Source organism: Rhinoraja longicauda, chromosome 11 (genome assembly GCF_053455715.1).
Source record: "Rhinoraja longicauda isolate Sanriku21f chromosome 11, sRhiLon1.1, whole genome shotgun sequence".
NCBI classification, from domain to species: Eukaryota; Metazoa; Chordata; class Chondrichthyes; order Rajiformes; family Arhynchobatidae; genus Rhinoraja; species Rhinoraja longicauda.
The window spans coordinates 22,858,669-22,876,157 of record NC_135963.1 but is presented as its reverse complement, the minus strand read 5'-3'; the positions used below and the strand labels follow the sequence as shown (position 1 = coordinate 22,876,157).

General features: G+C 43.8%; 1 protein-coding gene across 2 annotated transcripts in view; it reads right to left on the bottom strand.

Moving 5' to 3' along the window:
• The window catches only part of LOC144598370 (dual specificity testis-specific protein kinase 2-like), a 77,860-nt gene that overhangs the window by 44,548 nt on the left and 15,823 nt on the right, over window positions 1-17,489 (bottom strand). For both annotated transcript variants that reach the window (XM_078408452.1, XM_078408453.1), the window contains exons 2-3: window positions 12,840-13,120; window positions 5,845-5,966 (exon numbers count right to left, since the gene is read on the bottom strand). In XM_078408452.1, coding sequence (XP_078264578.1) covers window positions 5,845-5,966; window positions 12,840-13,052 — 335 coding nt within the window. In that variant the 5' untranslated portion in view covers window positions 13,053-13,120. The remainder of the gene's footprint in view (window positions 1-5,844; window positions 5,967-12,839; window positions 13,121-17,489) is intronic.

The following is a 17,489-nucleotide window of genomic DNA, read 5'->3' as shown; positions in this document are numbered from 1 at the left end:
TACGTGAACTGATGGACGGCAAAGAGTTAGTAGTCGTCGATGGTGATGACCGGCGGTGCCTCTGTATCATGTCCCAGGACGTTCGTCTTCTTCAGGCTGATGGTCAGCCCAAAGTCCTTGCAAGCCCGATAGAAGCGGTCCATCAATGACTAGTTCCTGCTGGGTGTGGAACCCAACTGCTGCGTCATTGGCGAACAACATGTCTCTGATGAGAGCTTCAGGTACTTTTGTCTTGGCTCGGAGGCGGGTGAGGTTGAAGAGCTTGCCGTCTGATCTAGTACGCAAGTAGATCCCCTCTGTTGCGGTGCCGAAGGCATGTTTCAGGAGCAGAGCAAAGAAAATCCCAAAGAGTGTGGGAGCGAGGACGCAGCCTTGTTTGACGCCACTGCAGATGTCGAAGGGCTCCGAGAAACTGCCATTGCACTGCACTGTCCCCTTCGTGGTGATGTGGAAGGATTCTATCATGTTCTGCAGTTTTGGTGGGCAGCCAATCTTTGGGAGAGCCTTGAATAGGCCATCTCTGCTGACGAAGTCAAACGCCTTGGTGAGGTCAATGAAAGCCATATACAGGGGCATCCACTGTTCTCTGCACTTCTGGAGCTGGCGAAGGGAGAAGACCATATCTACTGTTGACCTTCCGGCTTGGAAACTGCACTGTGACTCTGGGTAGACACATTCTGCCAGCTTCTGCAGGCGGATCAAGATGACCCGAGCAAAGACCTTGCCGACGATGTTGAGGAGGGAGATGCCTCTGTAGTTGTTGCAGTCGCTTCTCTCGCCCTTGATCTTGCAGAGGGTAATGATCGCGGTATAGGCAATAGACAATAGGTGCAGGAGTATGCCATTCGGCCCTTCAAGCCAGCACCATGTGATCATGGCTGATCATTCTCAATCAGTACCCCGTTCCTGCCTTCTCCCCATACCCCCATACCCTTAAGAGCTCTATCTAGCTCTCTCTTGAATGCATTCAGAGAATTGGCCTCCACTGCCTTCCGAGGCATCCCTCATGTCCTGCGATACATCTCCTTCTTGCCAGCACTGGCAGAGGACTTCTCTGTACCATAGTGATACATGAAAACAAGTTTGCATATAACAAGCTCTACAGACTACATGACACAAGTTAAAAGACTGGCCAGGACATCGAGATCACCTAGTTCTTTGTGATAGTGTCACAGGGTCAGTTACACAGCTGATAGAGGAAAGAGGCCAGATTTGATATCCGAGAGAACCTGCAATAGTAAGGCACTCCCACAGGTTTGCAAAAGGATGCTAATCTACACTGCGAAAGTAGCACAATGATAAAATCTCCCACTTGTTCTACAGTTAAGTATTGAAGTAAAGGGAGAAAACGGAGAAAATAAAACAGAAAATAAAATTTCAAAGAAAATGACCAATTTATCATTACACACATCAATTTGGAACTCCCACGAAGAAAAACTGTACTGCCTACTCATGTTGCATATAGACCAAGGCCATTATGGGGGGGGAAACTATGACTCATAAGGCATTTTAGGGTGTTTCCAATAAAAATATATATAAACTGATTGGAAAAATGGAAGCTTTGATCTATTTCACAAATTATTTGAACACAACAATTATTGGAAATGATTGCACGAAGTCCCTGAATGGACTCAAGTGAAACAATTTTATCCCAAATGAAAATGGACATTACAATTTAATGCAGACAGGTTTGGCTGTCCAGTTTTTTTTTTTTTAAAGTTGGGCATGGAGGGTACCCACAATATTCTGCACTTTACTGGCCTTTCGAGTAGTCCCTATAGCAATCAATGTTCGTAGAATTCAAAACAGCAATGCACAACCATACTAGAATGTAAATTAACCTGACTGACAAAAGTGGGAACAGGTTCAGCCTGTATACCAGGAAGAGGTCCAATGCCAAGAGGTGCTAAGAAACAGCTAAACTTTCAATAAACCCAAGAACAGGACATTCCAGTTGGAAATTGTGCATTATTTTTTCAATTCTTAGTAACATGCTGTTCAGCCATTGATGTTTGTGCCAACCAAGATGCCAATTTAGTCTGTACCTTTGCCTTCACCTGGTCTATAACCCTCTATTCCCTGTATGTTCATGTGTATGCCTAAATGCCTCAAGCATTATTTTGTCAACTTTGAGGGAGCGGTTGTCCATGCTACTAAGCTTTCTATTCTCCTTAGTGTACACTGTCTCATCATTGTTTGTGATCCAGCCCATCATGAGGGGAGGAGTTGGCTGCGCCTAACGGCTGCGGCTCTCTGGCAGTCTGTTGTCTTTTTTTCTTTTTTTTTGTTTGTGTCGGTGTTGGGATGGTTTTTGTTTCTGTTTTTGGCTGTGTATGTGTGGTGGGGGTGTGTGGTGGGGGTGTGGGGTGGGGTGGGGGGGTGGGGCGGGGGGAAACCTTTATTTTATTAGGTCTCTTCCCCGGGGCGCGGCTCGGCTGCGGGCCTTAACATTGCCGGCGCAGCTCGGCTGCGGGACGTTTCAGTGCCCGGTGCGGCTCGGCTGCGGGCCTTAACATTGCCGGCGCAGCTCGGCTGCGGGACGTTTCAGTGCCCGGTGCGGCTCGGCTGCGGGCCTTAACATTGCCGGCGCAGCTCGGCTGCGGGACGTTTCAGTGCCCGGTGCGGCTCGGCTGCGGGCCTTAACATTGCCGGCACAGCTCGGCCGCGGGACGTTTCAGTGCCCGGTGCGGCTCGGCTGCGGGCCTTAACATTGCCGGCGCAGCTCGGCCGCGGGACGTTTCAGTGCCCGGTGCGGCTCGGCCGCTGGACTTAACATCGCCCGGTGCGGCCGCGGGACGTTTCAGTGCCCGGTGCGGCTCGGCCGCTGGACTTAACATCGCCCGGTGTGGCCGCGGGACGTTTCAGTGCCCGGTGTGGCCGCGGGACGTTTCAGTGCCCGGTGCGGCTCGGCCGCTGGACTTAACATCGCCCGGTGTGGCCGCGGGACGTTTCAGTGCCCGGTGCGGCTTGGCCGCTGGACTTAACATCGTCAGCGCTGTTCGGCCGCGGGACGTTTCAGTGCCCGGTGCGGCTCGGCCGTTGGACTTAACATCGCCCGGTGTGGCCGCGGGACGTTTCGGTGCCCGGGGCGGCTCGGCCGGGGGGCCTTCCATCCCCTTGCGGGGGCTGTGCGTGTCGTTTGCCTCGGTAGGGGTCGAGCTGCCTGTCCGTGGGTGCGGGGGGAAGAGAGGGGAAGTTTTGTTGCCTCCATCACAGTGAGGGGGTGTTTGGAGTCACTGTGATGGATGTTTGTGTTGGGGTCGGGTGTCCTGTGTTCTTTTCTTTTTGCTGTATTTTGTGTGACTGCTGAAATTTCGCTCGGTGTTGTGCCGAGTGACAATAAAGTGTTGTTATGTTATGTTATGTTATGTTATGTTATAGTGGAGCAGAATTTGACTGCAGAATCATGATTGTATAGGGAATATAGAAAGGGGGTGAGAATGCAGCCTAGCAGGGCACTGGTGTTGAGAATTATTGTGGAAGATGGGTTTTTGTATAATCAATTAGGATGGTCTCTGCATGTTTGAATATGAACCAGTTCACTAACTCAAAAGTTGAACATAGAAACTCAACGGATTCGTCAGATGAGCACTATACAGTTTTCTATACCAGATCCTCGCGTTTCAGTTTCTACGTGTCGGTAGGGAGTAGGAGCACAGCCTGAGTCAGATTTTCTAAAATGCAGACGGAGGCGTTAGGGCTAAGCTTCAATGAAGGTTGTGTAGCACTAGTAGCCACATCCTTCCGGCCACACAGCAAATAGAACTGCACACAATATTCCAAATGAAACATCACCAAAATGTGATGCATTCTGATGTCATTAAAACTAACAGTGAAAGGTCACAAAACACCCCAGTTAAGTACAAAATTTCCAGAAGGATGGTCAACAGATCTACCAAACACAATTAAACAAAGAAATTCACCTATAAAATAGAATCTGAAAGATACAGGGAAAACACCATGGGAAATGAATCATACTGGCAAGTTGAGCCACAATTGGCTCCCAAACCTGTGACAGCTCACTGGTGAAGCTCATTTGATTAAAGATTAAAATGATGATCACAAGCTCCAGGAGTTACCTCCCATTACAAAACAAGAATATAGCAGGTGTGGAGTTAACACATTATGAATAAAGAATCAAGTAGAAAATAGAAATTGAAGCAAAAGCTGTGTTTTAGGCACAGCAAAAAACTTTGCATGTACACAAAAATTATGAAAAGGTTAGATAAAATTTCAAACAAATAAAACAGTTGCTCAAAAGGCACACAAAATCCAAATCCTTAATCTTATGCAACAGAAATATCAAATGATAAAGGGCATACTTTAAGGTTAGAGGGAGAAAGTTTAAAGAATACATGCAGGGCAAGCAATTTTTAATTTATAGAGTGGTAGGTGTCTGGAACACAGTGCAAGGGTGGAAGTAAGTGGCATTTAAGAGGCTTTTAAATAGGCAGATAAACAGACAATGAATGGAGGGACAGTGATCACATGGAAGGGATTAGTTTGACAGAGAGCGAGAGCGAGCCCCGGAAAACTGGCCCTTCGGACCACCAAATTCACGCTGACCATAAAACACCTACTTACACTAATCCTACATTAATCCCATTGTTTTTTTGCTCTCCACATTTTCATCAACTTCTTTCAGTTTCCACCACTCACCTACACAACTAGGATCAACTATCGTGCTAAACTGTACATTTTGGGAACGTACAAGGAAACCAGAGCACCTGGAGGAAGTCCACAGTTACAAAGAGAAAGTGAAAACTTCACACAGTCAACATGAGGTCAGGATGGAATGCGGGTTTTCTGGCATTGTGAGGCAGCAGCTCTACTAGCTAAAGTTGAGGCTGTTCCTGTGCTATACTATTCTATGAGAAAACCATAAATAAAACTACAGGCTAGCGATCTGTTTTTGTTTTTCCTTATTGTGTGTTAAATGTACTCTCCAGACAATATTTCTGAACTTTAAACGCACAAAGGGGAGTAGAAGTCTCTTGATAATCATAAACAAGAGACTCAATATCTACTGACTGAAGAAAAGAAACTGCAGGTGCTCAAATCTAGAGCGAAAAACTGTGCTAGGAGAACTCAGCAGGTCATTCAGCATCTGTGGGGGAAAATGGATAGATTAATTACCGTTCCATTCTTCAGACTAAAGGATTCCGAACCAAAATATCATCCGTCCATTCACTGCACAGTTCCACCTGATGCACTTGTGTTCAACTGACTGGAAGCACTTTAGAAGATACTAACCATTTGATATGTAATCTATAAACAGCACCAAAAATAACCACTTTGGAAATCTAACAGCAAATTTAAATAATGCATTACACCCCTTGCAAAACCTTTGTTCTCTTAACTAGTATGTACCAGTCCTTAAACTTTGAGTTTCTCCTGGATATTTGCCCCACACACACACACACACACAGGTTTACACTAAATTCAGGCAGTAGAGTACAAGAAATTAACAGGAAATTGACAACCCCACACACACACACCATACATCATCTGAATTTTTGGGGTTACGATTAATGTCCAAATTTTTGAGCACTAGTAGAAATTTTCAACCAGTTCTTTTTAATTCAATCTCATTAGATTTTTGTTTTACTTTTACACGAATATTCAAATTGGAGTTTCATCACAAAACATAAATGAAACTGCCACAGAAATGTTAATTGCAACCAAATATGAATGTGACATTCAAATAAACAAGGGGAAATTTCTAGGAAGAATATCTGGTAACATTAGTGTTTAAGGAGATTCACCAAATAAACAAAAAGGGTATTTTTGCAAGTGTTAATTTAACAGAAGGTTAATTTTCTTCTGGAAGGCTTAACCACCTACCTGAGAATATTGGGATGAGAAAGACGATTCATTAATTGCACTTCCCGTAGCATGTTTGCTCTGTTACTGATTATTTTGTTCATCTTTAGTGCCATTACTTGCCCCGATGTTCTGTGGCACACCTGCAATATTTTAAATAACAAACTGCCATTAAAAACTCTACATTCCAAGGTTAAGGGGACAATAGACAATAGGTGCAGGAGGAGGCCATTCGAGCCAGCACCATTCAATGTGGTCATGGCTGATCATTCTCAATCAGTACCCCGTTCCTGCCTTCTCCCCATACCCCCTGACTCTGCTATCCTTAAGAGCTCTATCTAGCTCTCTCTTGAATGCATTCAGAGAATTGGCCTCCACTGCCTTCTGAGGCAGAGGGACAGAAGTAACCTCCATTTTTTTAGCATTAGAAGACTGAACACCATCAGAACACTAGGGCCACAATGGCTGTTTATTGTACTGTAGAGTAATACAGTGTGGTCACAGGCCCTTCTGCCTAACTTGTCCATGCTGTCCAAGTTGGCATTCTGGGCTAGGCCCAGTTGCCTGTATTAGGCCCATTTCCCTCTCAACCCTTCCTATCCATATATCTGCCCAACTGTCTTTCAAAAGCCTTAATTTTATCCACTTCCATAGCTTCCTCTAGCAACTCATTGTAGACAAGAACTACTCCAAATGAAAACATTGCCCCCAAGGTCCCTCTTTCCCCCTTGAGCCTATGACTCAAGCTCCTAAGTCCAGGTAACGTGCTTATATATTGCATCTGCACCTTTCCAACAATGCAATTCTGCAATAATGCAAAAGGAGGGATGTCATCAAGTACTCCAAGTGTAGTCTCACCAACAACATGCACAGTGGCATCATCCCTTTTTCTACCCTTTCAATGATGGAAAGTTCTTTCCCACCTGTACTCCCAGATCTCTATTCAACAACACTCTCCAGGGCTCTAACATTTACCATACAAGTCCTGTCCTGGTTTGACATACCAAGTCGCAACACCTCATACTGTCGTGGTTACCGGTGTTCAAAATGAAGCAGATGACACGGAGAATTCTTCAAGAAGTTAAAAGCCTTTATTTGCAAACAACGGCTGGAACAATCAGGATGTCAACCATCTGACCTTCCTCTTCCTTGTGCTCCCCCTTGAGGGCCCCAATCCTGTCGGGGCTGATTCCCTGATCTGATTTGCCCCTGATAGGACATTTGAGGAGAAGCTCCCCCAAAGACATTTATTATTGGCATGGGATTATCCAGCCCCCGTCTGGCTCTGCATTAGGACTCACTGTGCATCGGTGTATCGTTCACTTCTGTTGTTTCAGCCAGGTCTGCTGTTACTGCCAGCATTTTCTTTCCTTTTTCACGTTCTTTCTTTTTTTAGTTCTTCTAGTTGCATTTGCATCACCTTTCTCTGCACCTCTTCTTGTTGGTTCACCATTTTTTGTCTCTCCATATGATATTTGTCAACTGCATGAACCAGGTGGTCCCTGAACTGGGAGTGGGGTATGGTTGACAATCCCTCCACTTCCTCCAGTCTGGACTTAACCAGAGGGGGCATCCGTGTCCCCCAGCGGGTCTCCCCTCAATGTCTTTGGGTCCACCTTGAGCGGGTAACAGTCTCTGAGGGCCTGCCATACCCTCGGTCTGACTAGGTCAAATGACTGGCCATCAATCATCGGGTTATTTGCGTTTTTTATCCCAGCCATTTCAAACAGCTCTGCGAATTTCGTGGTTCCCATTACCTTCACCAGTAGTGCCTTCAAATCTCCCATAGCCAATAATCGTCCCATAGTTTCCTCCTCAAAGGCCCTAATCCATTTTCCTGCCCCGTTATATATGTTGGGTAAGGTGTTTTTCAGCCCCTCTAGGTCTCGGGTCGCCCAAGGAATATACTGGGTTTGTCCTGCCTTTTTCAAAAGTAACGGCATCATTCCATCCCTCAGCTCCTGTCTCTCTTTAACCATCTCTTGTTGTGGTTCTATCTGTATACTTTCCCACCTTATTCTTTCCTGGGCGTACCCCTCGCTTTCCTTTCTTTCTCTTTCTATAGTTTTTTCCAACTCCCTCATCTCCATCTCTAAGTGCTTCATGGATGCCTCTATTTCCCTTCTACGCTCCCTTGTTCTTTCCCCATCACTTTCTAATTCTGCTTCATTCTCACAGTTTTGCCCTCTCTCTGATGCCTGTTGATTACTCGCCTGTGTTTCTGCATTGCAGTCTCCCTCATACTCCTCATTTGCTGCCTGACGGATCTCACAAATCTTTCTGTCTCTGAGGTCCCTGAGGACCTGCAACCTTTTAATGTCTCCTTTATCACCCAATGGCGGCGCTGCCATAGCAGCTGCGGCTTACCTGCGGTCCATTTGTCTTTGTGTTTTTGTTGTTTTTTTGTCTTAATTGTAGTTGTGATGCCGTGTTTTTGTGTTTGTGTACTATGTGTGTATGTGGGGGGGAGGGGGGGAACTGTAAAATTGTAAATAGGTGTCCCTTCCGAACGGAGACCCCACCTTTGTTTTCTGGGCCGTGTCTCCGTTCCTGCTGCGGCCTACCATCGGCCCAACTCCTGGAGCTGGCAGCCTCCAGGGCTCCGGTTCGCAGAGTCCGCAGACCAGACTAACCATCAGTGGAGCCGGCCGTCCTCGGAGGCTGCGGGAGTGGCTACGACTCGCCTTAGGCTCGGGCCGCGTGGATGCCGACATCGGGAGCTCCGGCATCGGCAGCGTGTTCGCCCGCCGGATCGCGGGGCTTGGGTCGCGGACATTTCACCGTCCGGCGCGGCCTAAAATTTTCTCTGCTGGGCGGGAGCTTCAATGTCGGGAGCCACGATTGTCCTGACATGCAGCAACAGCAGCAGCGTGTTCGCCCGCCCCGGATCGGACTTATCATCGGCGGAGCCGGCCGTCTTCGGAGGCTGCGGGAGCGGCTACGACTCGCCTTAGGCTCGGCCCGCTGCGGACCGTCCGGCGCGGCCTGCAACCACAACAGCCTGACTGCGGGAGAAGACGGCAGGAGAAGGGAAAGACATTGTGGCCTTCCATCACAGTGAGGAGAGGACTGGAGGAGACCCACTGTGATGGATGTTTCTTTTTTTGTGTGTTTTTGGGGTTGTGTAATTTTAATGCCTATTTAATGCTTTTATTGTTGGACTGTGGGTGACTGAATTTCATCCAATTTGGATGACAAATAAAGCTATCTTGAATCTTGAATCTAGTTCCTGTTCTTCTTGCCTTATCCTTTCCTTTTCTCACTGCCCCCTTCTTTGTCTATATTCCTTTATGTCTTGCCCATTCCTCCAAACTTCGACTTCTCCCTCTATCTCCACTATCCCTTTCACCAAAGGGCACTGCTTTATTCCGTCCTGGCTGGAATAGGGAGGGGGATACCCAGGGTCCCTTAGGCTGGGGTACAGAGTTGATTTTTTCCCCTGAAGCTCCTGACTTTCATGCTGTTTTTCGGGTTTTTCACCCTTGTTTGGGGTGGTATTCTTTTCCTGGTATGCTTTCCTCAGCCTTTCTCCTTCTATTCTAAACAATTTAAGCACGCCTAGTTCTTTTTCCTTTTTCGTTACTCGGATTTCTGATTTATCCTTAGGCTTATAGTTCTTAATCAGCACTTCCATTTCGTCACACATACTTATATCAAAATTTATATCATATTTATATCATTCCGTGGGCCATTTCGTAACCAATTTTTTCGTCCTTTTTTCCCATTTTTCAGTGTTTTTTAATATCCTCTTTGGATACGGGGAATTTCTTACTTAGTAGTTCAACTGCAGTTATTTTATTCATTGTACTTGTCTTATTTTAGTGCACTTGGTCAATTTAAATGCAGTCCTTGTTCTCACTTCGTTCCGTCTCTATAGTCACTATGCTACCTACTACGCTATTTCTATTTTCTACAGTTCTACTATATTCCTTTAATATTTTGCAATTTTTATTTTTTATGTTATCCAATTATTCCAATTTTTGATCCTGCCCGTACAGATCCCTAGCCAACCAGAGTAATCCCCGGTTAACTAGAACGGTATCCACAGGACCTTTTATCCTGCCCGTCCAGACCCCTAGCTAACCAGAGTGATCCCTAGTTAACTAGAGCGGTATCCACAGGACGTTTTATCCTGCCCGTACAGACCCCTAGCTAATCAGAGTGATCCCTAGTTAACTAGAGCGGTATCCACAGGACGCCTCGTCTATTCAGTCCCCTATCCTCTTAGGGCGGTATCCACGAGGTCTTAGTGACGTCACAAAATCTTACTCAACTATTATCTACTTTCTTAACTTATCTATTTTCTACTTACCCCACTGCGCAGCCTTCTTGAGCAATCCTCCGGGTCTCTTTTTAGAATAGTTTAGACAGATTCTTTGGATCGGAGAGGCCCTTGGACCGCCTGGGCGCTCCTGTGCCACCAGTGGTCCCCCGCTTTCAACAGGCCATTAGTCCAAATAAAGCGGAAAACCGCCTACCTTTTTTGCGGGTGGCCACCCTTTACCTGTTGAACCGGGGAGCCCCTGACGGGCTTGGAAGCGCCTTTAGCTTGTCGTCCGTTATCGAACGGGCCTCTTTCCGATCCTGCCGACTACGCCAATTTTGTCGTGGTTACCGGTGTTCAAAATGAAGCAGATGACACGGAGAATTCTTCAAGAAGTTAAAAGCCTTTATTTGCAAACAACGGCTGGAACAATCAGGATGTCAACCATCTGACTGCCCACTTAGTACACCCGGCAGCCTATTTTTATAGGATTATTCTAAACCTTATCTCCTTTGCATTACCTCATACCCACACTCCTTTCTTCAGTCCTTCATTGCTTTGTAGTACCTGTTTGTCCCACCACCATTAAATCCCATTTAGTAATATATCCTTATCTCAATGCTCACATCCCTTCATATTTCGCCTCCCTTATTTCCTGCTAGTTCATCCTCACATCCATCCATCACCCCAAGGCCTATGTTTTTCCTTATCTCTTCTCTTGCCACCATTAAATCCTATTCATTGATGAATGTCTGCATCTCTTCGGATTCTGCTACCCTTATCATCTAGGCTAAAGCAAGGGTACAAGCTAAAGCAAAGGAGTGTTATGTTACAGAGACGTGTCAAGGGTACGGAATGTCTAGAGCGCCTTAATTAGTTACAGAGAGGCGCCTAATGCCTAAGTAGTTACAAACCTTAAACAACAATGTATAAAATAATACCGTAAAAATGTCTAGTGTATAAAATAATATAATATCGTATTATCTCCCATAATACCTGTCAAAGCTAAATACCTTTTGCCATTTCTTGGCTCATCTTCCAAACGGATCTAGATCTTCTTATGTACATAACCGCTTTTACTGTGCACGATACCACCAATATGTTTGACCTGCAAATCTACTAACAATGCTAACTACATTGCCATCTAAATCATGTAGATAAACTGTGGACCCAGCACAACCCTGTGGCACACCACTAGTCTAAGGCCTAGGAACCTTACAATCCTCCACAATTACCCTTTCACTTCCGAGCAAATTTTGAATCCAATTCAACTGCTTCCTCCAAGTAAATGTTGAATCCAATTGGATAGCGCACACTGGATTCCCTGTAATTTAACATTCCAGACTAGCCTACCATGTAGGACTTTGTCAAAGGCCTTGTCAAAGTCCACATAGATAAAGTCCACTGCCCAGCCCTCTTCTTGGTGACCTCTTCCAAAAAAAACACAATCAGATTTGTGAAACACGATTTTCTATGCACAAAACCATGCCTACAATCTCCAACCAGTCTGAAGAGGCGTCTCAACCTGAAAGTTCAGCCATTCCTTCGCTCCAGAGATGCTGCCGGTCCCGCTGAGTTACTCCAACTTTTTATATCTATCCTGCCTATGCAAATGCAGCTGGATCCTGGCCCTCAGAATCACCTCCAACAATACCACTTCACCATTATTGGCCAAGTAAATTTCGAATTAATTCCCCGAAGTGTCCTTAAATCCCATGTCCTTTAATCTCTGGATCATCTTGCCATAAAGGACCTTGTCAAATCCCTTTCTAAAGTTAATTAATATAACATACACTGCCCTACCCGTTATCATTATTGTTACCTCCAGCCAGCTTCCCTGGAGCATTGGGGCCAAGGGGTGACCTTGTAGGTATCCAAAATCAGCTGGATTTCAACCAGCATCTGCAGTTTTTTTTCATGCATACAAAAGGTTTATGAGGTGTGTGGGACCAACACAAGGAAATGGAACGGGCTCAGTTATCTAACCTGATGCAGCAAGTCTCTACGGCTAAATTATGTGCATATTTTACAGATCAAATTTACAAGAAACATTCCATATAGATAGATGGAGTTAAAACTCAAATGATGGCATTCAGAGCTTTGTCAGCTTGCTGTGCAATGACTAACAATGGGATATTAGCAAAGTCACATGATATTTTTGTGTTACTGGTGCAATTTTCTGAAAACATCTGCGCCAATAGTGTTGTATTACAGAGCAGATCGCTCATGGAATTGTGAAACACATGGATATCCATGTAACCTTGAAGCTAATATGATTAGAGTCATTGCTGGTGGGAATTACAGTTGCATTCCAAGAAACCCTAACATACAAATGATAATATAAATTGACGTTACAGTCAGATCACAATATAGCAGGAGGGGAAAGCAGCAATGCAAAATTTTAAAAAGGTTACAGAGGGTTCCTCAGTGAACGATAAGTGGTAGCCGCATTTGCTTTAATATATTTTACGTTTTAATCATGTATAACAAATTAAAGTTTCATCAGTTCCAATTCGGATTTGAAAATCATTTTTAGCATTAGCACAGCCAGGTTTCAATTTCCTTGAACAACATACTGCACGGCAGCACAGGCAGTGGGAAGCACAGAAGAGTGTTCTTCCCACCTCCCATTCATCTCCATCAACTCTAAAAGGATACTTGCTAATAGCAAAATAAAAAATTAGTAACAGTTCAACTTCAAAAATTACATTTCCGACACCGATTTATAGCTTGCGAGTGATCATGTACTGACCTTGTAGACTTCAGAAAAAAATCCAGATCCAATTTTTTCACAGGTGAAGTCATCAAGCCTAGTAAGTCTGGAGACAGCACTACGTAAGGCTCTGTAGGATGAAGGAAACGGTGATTGACCAATGCCACCACCTTCTCTGCTGCCATCAAAATCTTCCAGTCGTTCATGTCTTGATGGCAAACCGCCTATTGAATTTCTTTTATTGCGATCCATTCCAAAGGATTCAGCTAACGTGACTGTCACATTTTAGAATCCAGAATCTTTACTTATTTGGACTCGTACTGAAGGGAAAAAGTTGGTAATTCAATACATTAGTCTACAGTGTACTCTCTCATATCGATAAGCATTACAACTGAAAAAGTTCTTATATCTAAAATATAAGGAACATCCCTTTGAGATTAATAAAGTGTGCATAAGGCATTGGATATCAGCTTGAAAACAGCAGTCTTTCTTCAGCTTTGAGACCAACATTTAACCACCATGGCTAGGTCGAATAGTTCAAAATGCCCGATTTGCTGACAAATTTAAGAAACCTCCTCATATTCCTAGTTCCTGAAAATTTTATCATTGTAACTACAAATTCACTCTTCACTTAACATTTTTAAAGATGCATGCCTATAACTATATTATTCAACAAGAGGTGGTATGTCAGTCAGTCTTCCTTTCCCTTCAGAAATTGCCAAGATATATCATTGCCAGAACTGCACAGTTGTTCACCAGTGTGCTTGCACCATGAACAGAGCCACAGTCCAGAGAACGTTCCTTCTTTATCAGCAATGAAGTGCTTTTCAATAAAAAACAATATTATCCCATGTACTTGCATAAATTAAAACAAATCAAAATGCATTTTAGGAGTTAAAACATTTTCACTGGAAGATGAAAGATAATTTCCATGTAATGATTTTCAGTGTGTAATAATTAACTGCCAATGTTTAAACCGGTATTTTTCTCTGGCAAGAAAGTTCCCCAGCCCCTAAGCAAAATAGGATAGCCAGTGAATTCAGAGTTGAGATAACTGCCAATAAGAGCTACAACTGAAAAAAAAGCAGTGTTATTCAGCAACAGAACCTTCACCCAAAACGGATTTAGATTACAACTATTCAAACTTAACCTGCATATATTCCATATCCACTAGCACAGTAAACCCTCGTATTAACACATCGATTCATAACGTGTTTTTTTATAGCAAGTCGACCTACCCACTCACATGGCCTCCTTAGCCGTGGCTTCTGATGCTACAGCTGGCTTGCAATGTGCACTAGCGAGCACTTCCTCACTCACAGCACGGTCCAGGTGACGGGCCTGTTGCTGCGGCTTACGTTGTTGCCCCTGGTTGTGGCACTTTCTTCAGGCCACTGCCAATGATAGGACTCTCGGTCACTGGAATTCCCACCCCTCTCACCAGCTAAAGCTTCTTTCTGTTGACCATTGCTCTCTCAACCACAACTTCCCCCTCCTCTTGTCGCTCGGTCTACTCGGCCTCCTCCCTCCGGAATCGCCAACATACTCCACATTGGAAGATGTTGGTGACTGCGGGGGAGGAGAAAATGGTGGTGGGGGAGGACAAGGCAATGTGCGAGAGAGGAGGGAGCCCCGTGGTGACTGAGCATGTCCTATCCTTGGCAACGGCCTGAAGAAAGTGCTGTCCCCAAGGGCTACAACATGACCCACAACAGCCGCATGAACTGAAGGAGTGCTCGCTGGTGCAGGCTCATGAAGTGCTGGAATAACTCTGCAGACTGAATCAGTCCGAAGGGTCCCGTTGTCACCAATCCATGTTCTTCCGCGATGCTGCCTGCCTGACCCACTGAGTTACTCCAGCACTTTGTGTCCTTTTGTGTATTAACCATCATCTACAGTTGTTTCAACTACATGTAATGACAATCCCTTACTTGATTATAACAGACAATAAGCAATAACAGACATCAGTCCCTCCAACTCCGGTCCGTTATAAAGGACGGTTTACTGTACTCTTAGCCAGCTTAAATCTAAGATTCAATCAGTACACCATACAAAGTCATTTGGGGAACACGTTCTTTTTCTGTGCACAAACAAAATGGTTTTTCATCACTAATAAACGGACCTGTCTGAAAATTATGCCTCTATTTCAAAATCTGAGCAGTGAAATACAGAAAAAAATGCTTTCATTGGTATCAGTAATTTTTTGTGGTCCCCTTTCATGAAAGCATTTTCTTCGGCATTTTCTTCTCACCACAAAAACCCTTTCACGGAAGGAAATCTGCAACCTTTATGCCGTCTGGCCTACTCACCCTTCTAGCCCCATCATTCATCAGAAGGTAATCGACTGACCTGCTTGTGGTAGTGTCCAAAAAATACATTTGGGGGTAATTGGGGATGAGCAATAAACTTTGCCATGAATATACACATTCTATGAAACAATAAACAAACCTTTTAACTTTCACTTCTAGCGAGCACGGAACGCAAAGTAAAGCAAACCATCCTCTAATTTCCTTCTTTTGAGCCTGATACCATAAGGACAATTCAATGATCCACAACCAAAGTCGGGCTTCATTTTGTTTCATACTAACATAGAAACTTGAAAAATCCGAGAGCTATATTCTCACCTGGCCCAAGATCATTTAATCTATCATCCATCAGATAGGCAGTAAACTGGAAATAACTAGAAAATCCTGGAAACCAAACCTCACGGTGCCAATCAGCCGGTTAGAATCATTAAAGTGTTAAAATAGTGGTACCAAAGGGGATAGTTCACCAGAGATGTATTAACATGTAGTTCTTCTATTCCTCTATTCTGTAACAAGTTGGCAAGAACAGACAGCTTCTTCCAGAAAGGGAGTGCAAATCAATCTTTCAAGACTATCCTGCCAGCTGAACTCATTCTCGTAATGAACAATTTATTTCACCGGGGATCCTGGTTGCTAACCATTTTAACTCTCCATCCCAAACTTTCCTTCATTGCTATAATAGTCACATGAAGACTAGAACAGCACCCACATTCTGCTTGAGTAGCCTACAACTACATGATGAACACACATTTTCCAATTTTGTAATACACCCCTTTCATTCACGTTGCGACACCGCACCCTGTGTGCACACAGTTCTCCCCTTATTCCCACCACTCCAGCAATCCTGCTCTTCCCCCCCCCCCACACATCTCCCATCCTCAAGTCCCATATTTCCCTTTTATCCACCCTTTCCCATCACCTTCTTGCCATATCCCTCGCTCTTGCTTTACATTTCATTCCTCCTCTTTCCTTACCCACCATTCTTTTGTCAAGGAATCTTAATCAAAAAAATATTTTTCTCTTTACAGAAAGCACACCATGTGCCTCAATTGCTCGAGTTTCAGTAGCTCACGCTGAGATTGGCGAAGCTAGGAGTTGGGGATTCAACCATCTTACATTGTTTAATCCAATTGAATCCACGGAAACAACTGAAACATTCTGGTTATGATTTTTTTTTTAACTTAAAATCTTGCTTAATGTCTAAACATCAGTCTTTCCCTTTTACTGTAGTTTCTGGAGATAAAATAATCAATTCAACACAACCCTGAGGGTTATGAATCTCTGAATCAAGCAATTTCTCGTACCCACTGAAGGCAATTGGCTGAAAATGTTGAATAAGGTGTTCAAAAGCTGACACAGGTCTCCATTTAGAACATGATTGGATATCATTTGGCTGGTACCATAACACATTATTGCTTGGGTTTGATTTCCTGGAGGAGTTTATTGTCAAATCAATCTAAATTACAACTCCTTTCTCCATGAAGTACTACTGGCAATACTATGGGTGTCGGCTAAATATAAATGTTGCCAATAACCAATAATTAGCTTCCACGCAAGTAAAACTCAAAAAAGCCTGTATGCTTCTATAATACTTGACAAACAAAATGCATTAGAAGTATGCATATGTACTGTGAATTGAAAGAATGAAAATCGCATGTATAACATTTGAAAACACCGAAATATCTAGTTTTGAAAACTTTATGCATCTTAATATAATTCATTACCTCAGCTAAGTCACAACTTGTCTTGATTATATCACTGTTGAGGTCACCAAGGCAGTAATCATTTTTTAGGTCAGTGTTTTACAACTTGTCCAACTGTGCTAGCATTTGGTATGTAATTTGTCTTGGAGAAGAAACTTCTACAGCATTACATAGACAAAATACATTTTTCCTCTCAAATGAAATTGTTTGGTTATCTTGGTCCATTTTCTATCAATGCCAATCTTTAATTAAACAGCAGCATACACAAAGAAACTATAAAAAGGTGGCTAACTCATTACATTTGTTTGGGGAAAAATACTTCCCATTATGTACAGTGCCTTATAGCAAAGGCTAATTACACAAGACCACATTCTACCTTATGAAAATCACATATGACAAAGTCAATGCAAAATCCTAGTACCTCCATACACAAGAAAACGGGCAGAGTTTCAGAAAGGCAAGGTTTAAAACAACAGACATTCTACTGCTTCAGGGATGTCAACTTATTTTAGTGACTGGGAAAACAAACAAGCCATTTGCAATAAATTTGCAAATGAGATTAATAGAGCAATATGCAAGTTGTGATGAATGAGACGCATGTAATGCTACAGTAACTGTTGACTAACAGTATTTTCAGGTATTTCTAAAAAAAACTGCACTCCAAGACAGCTAAAGTCAAG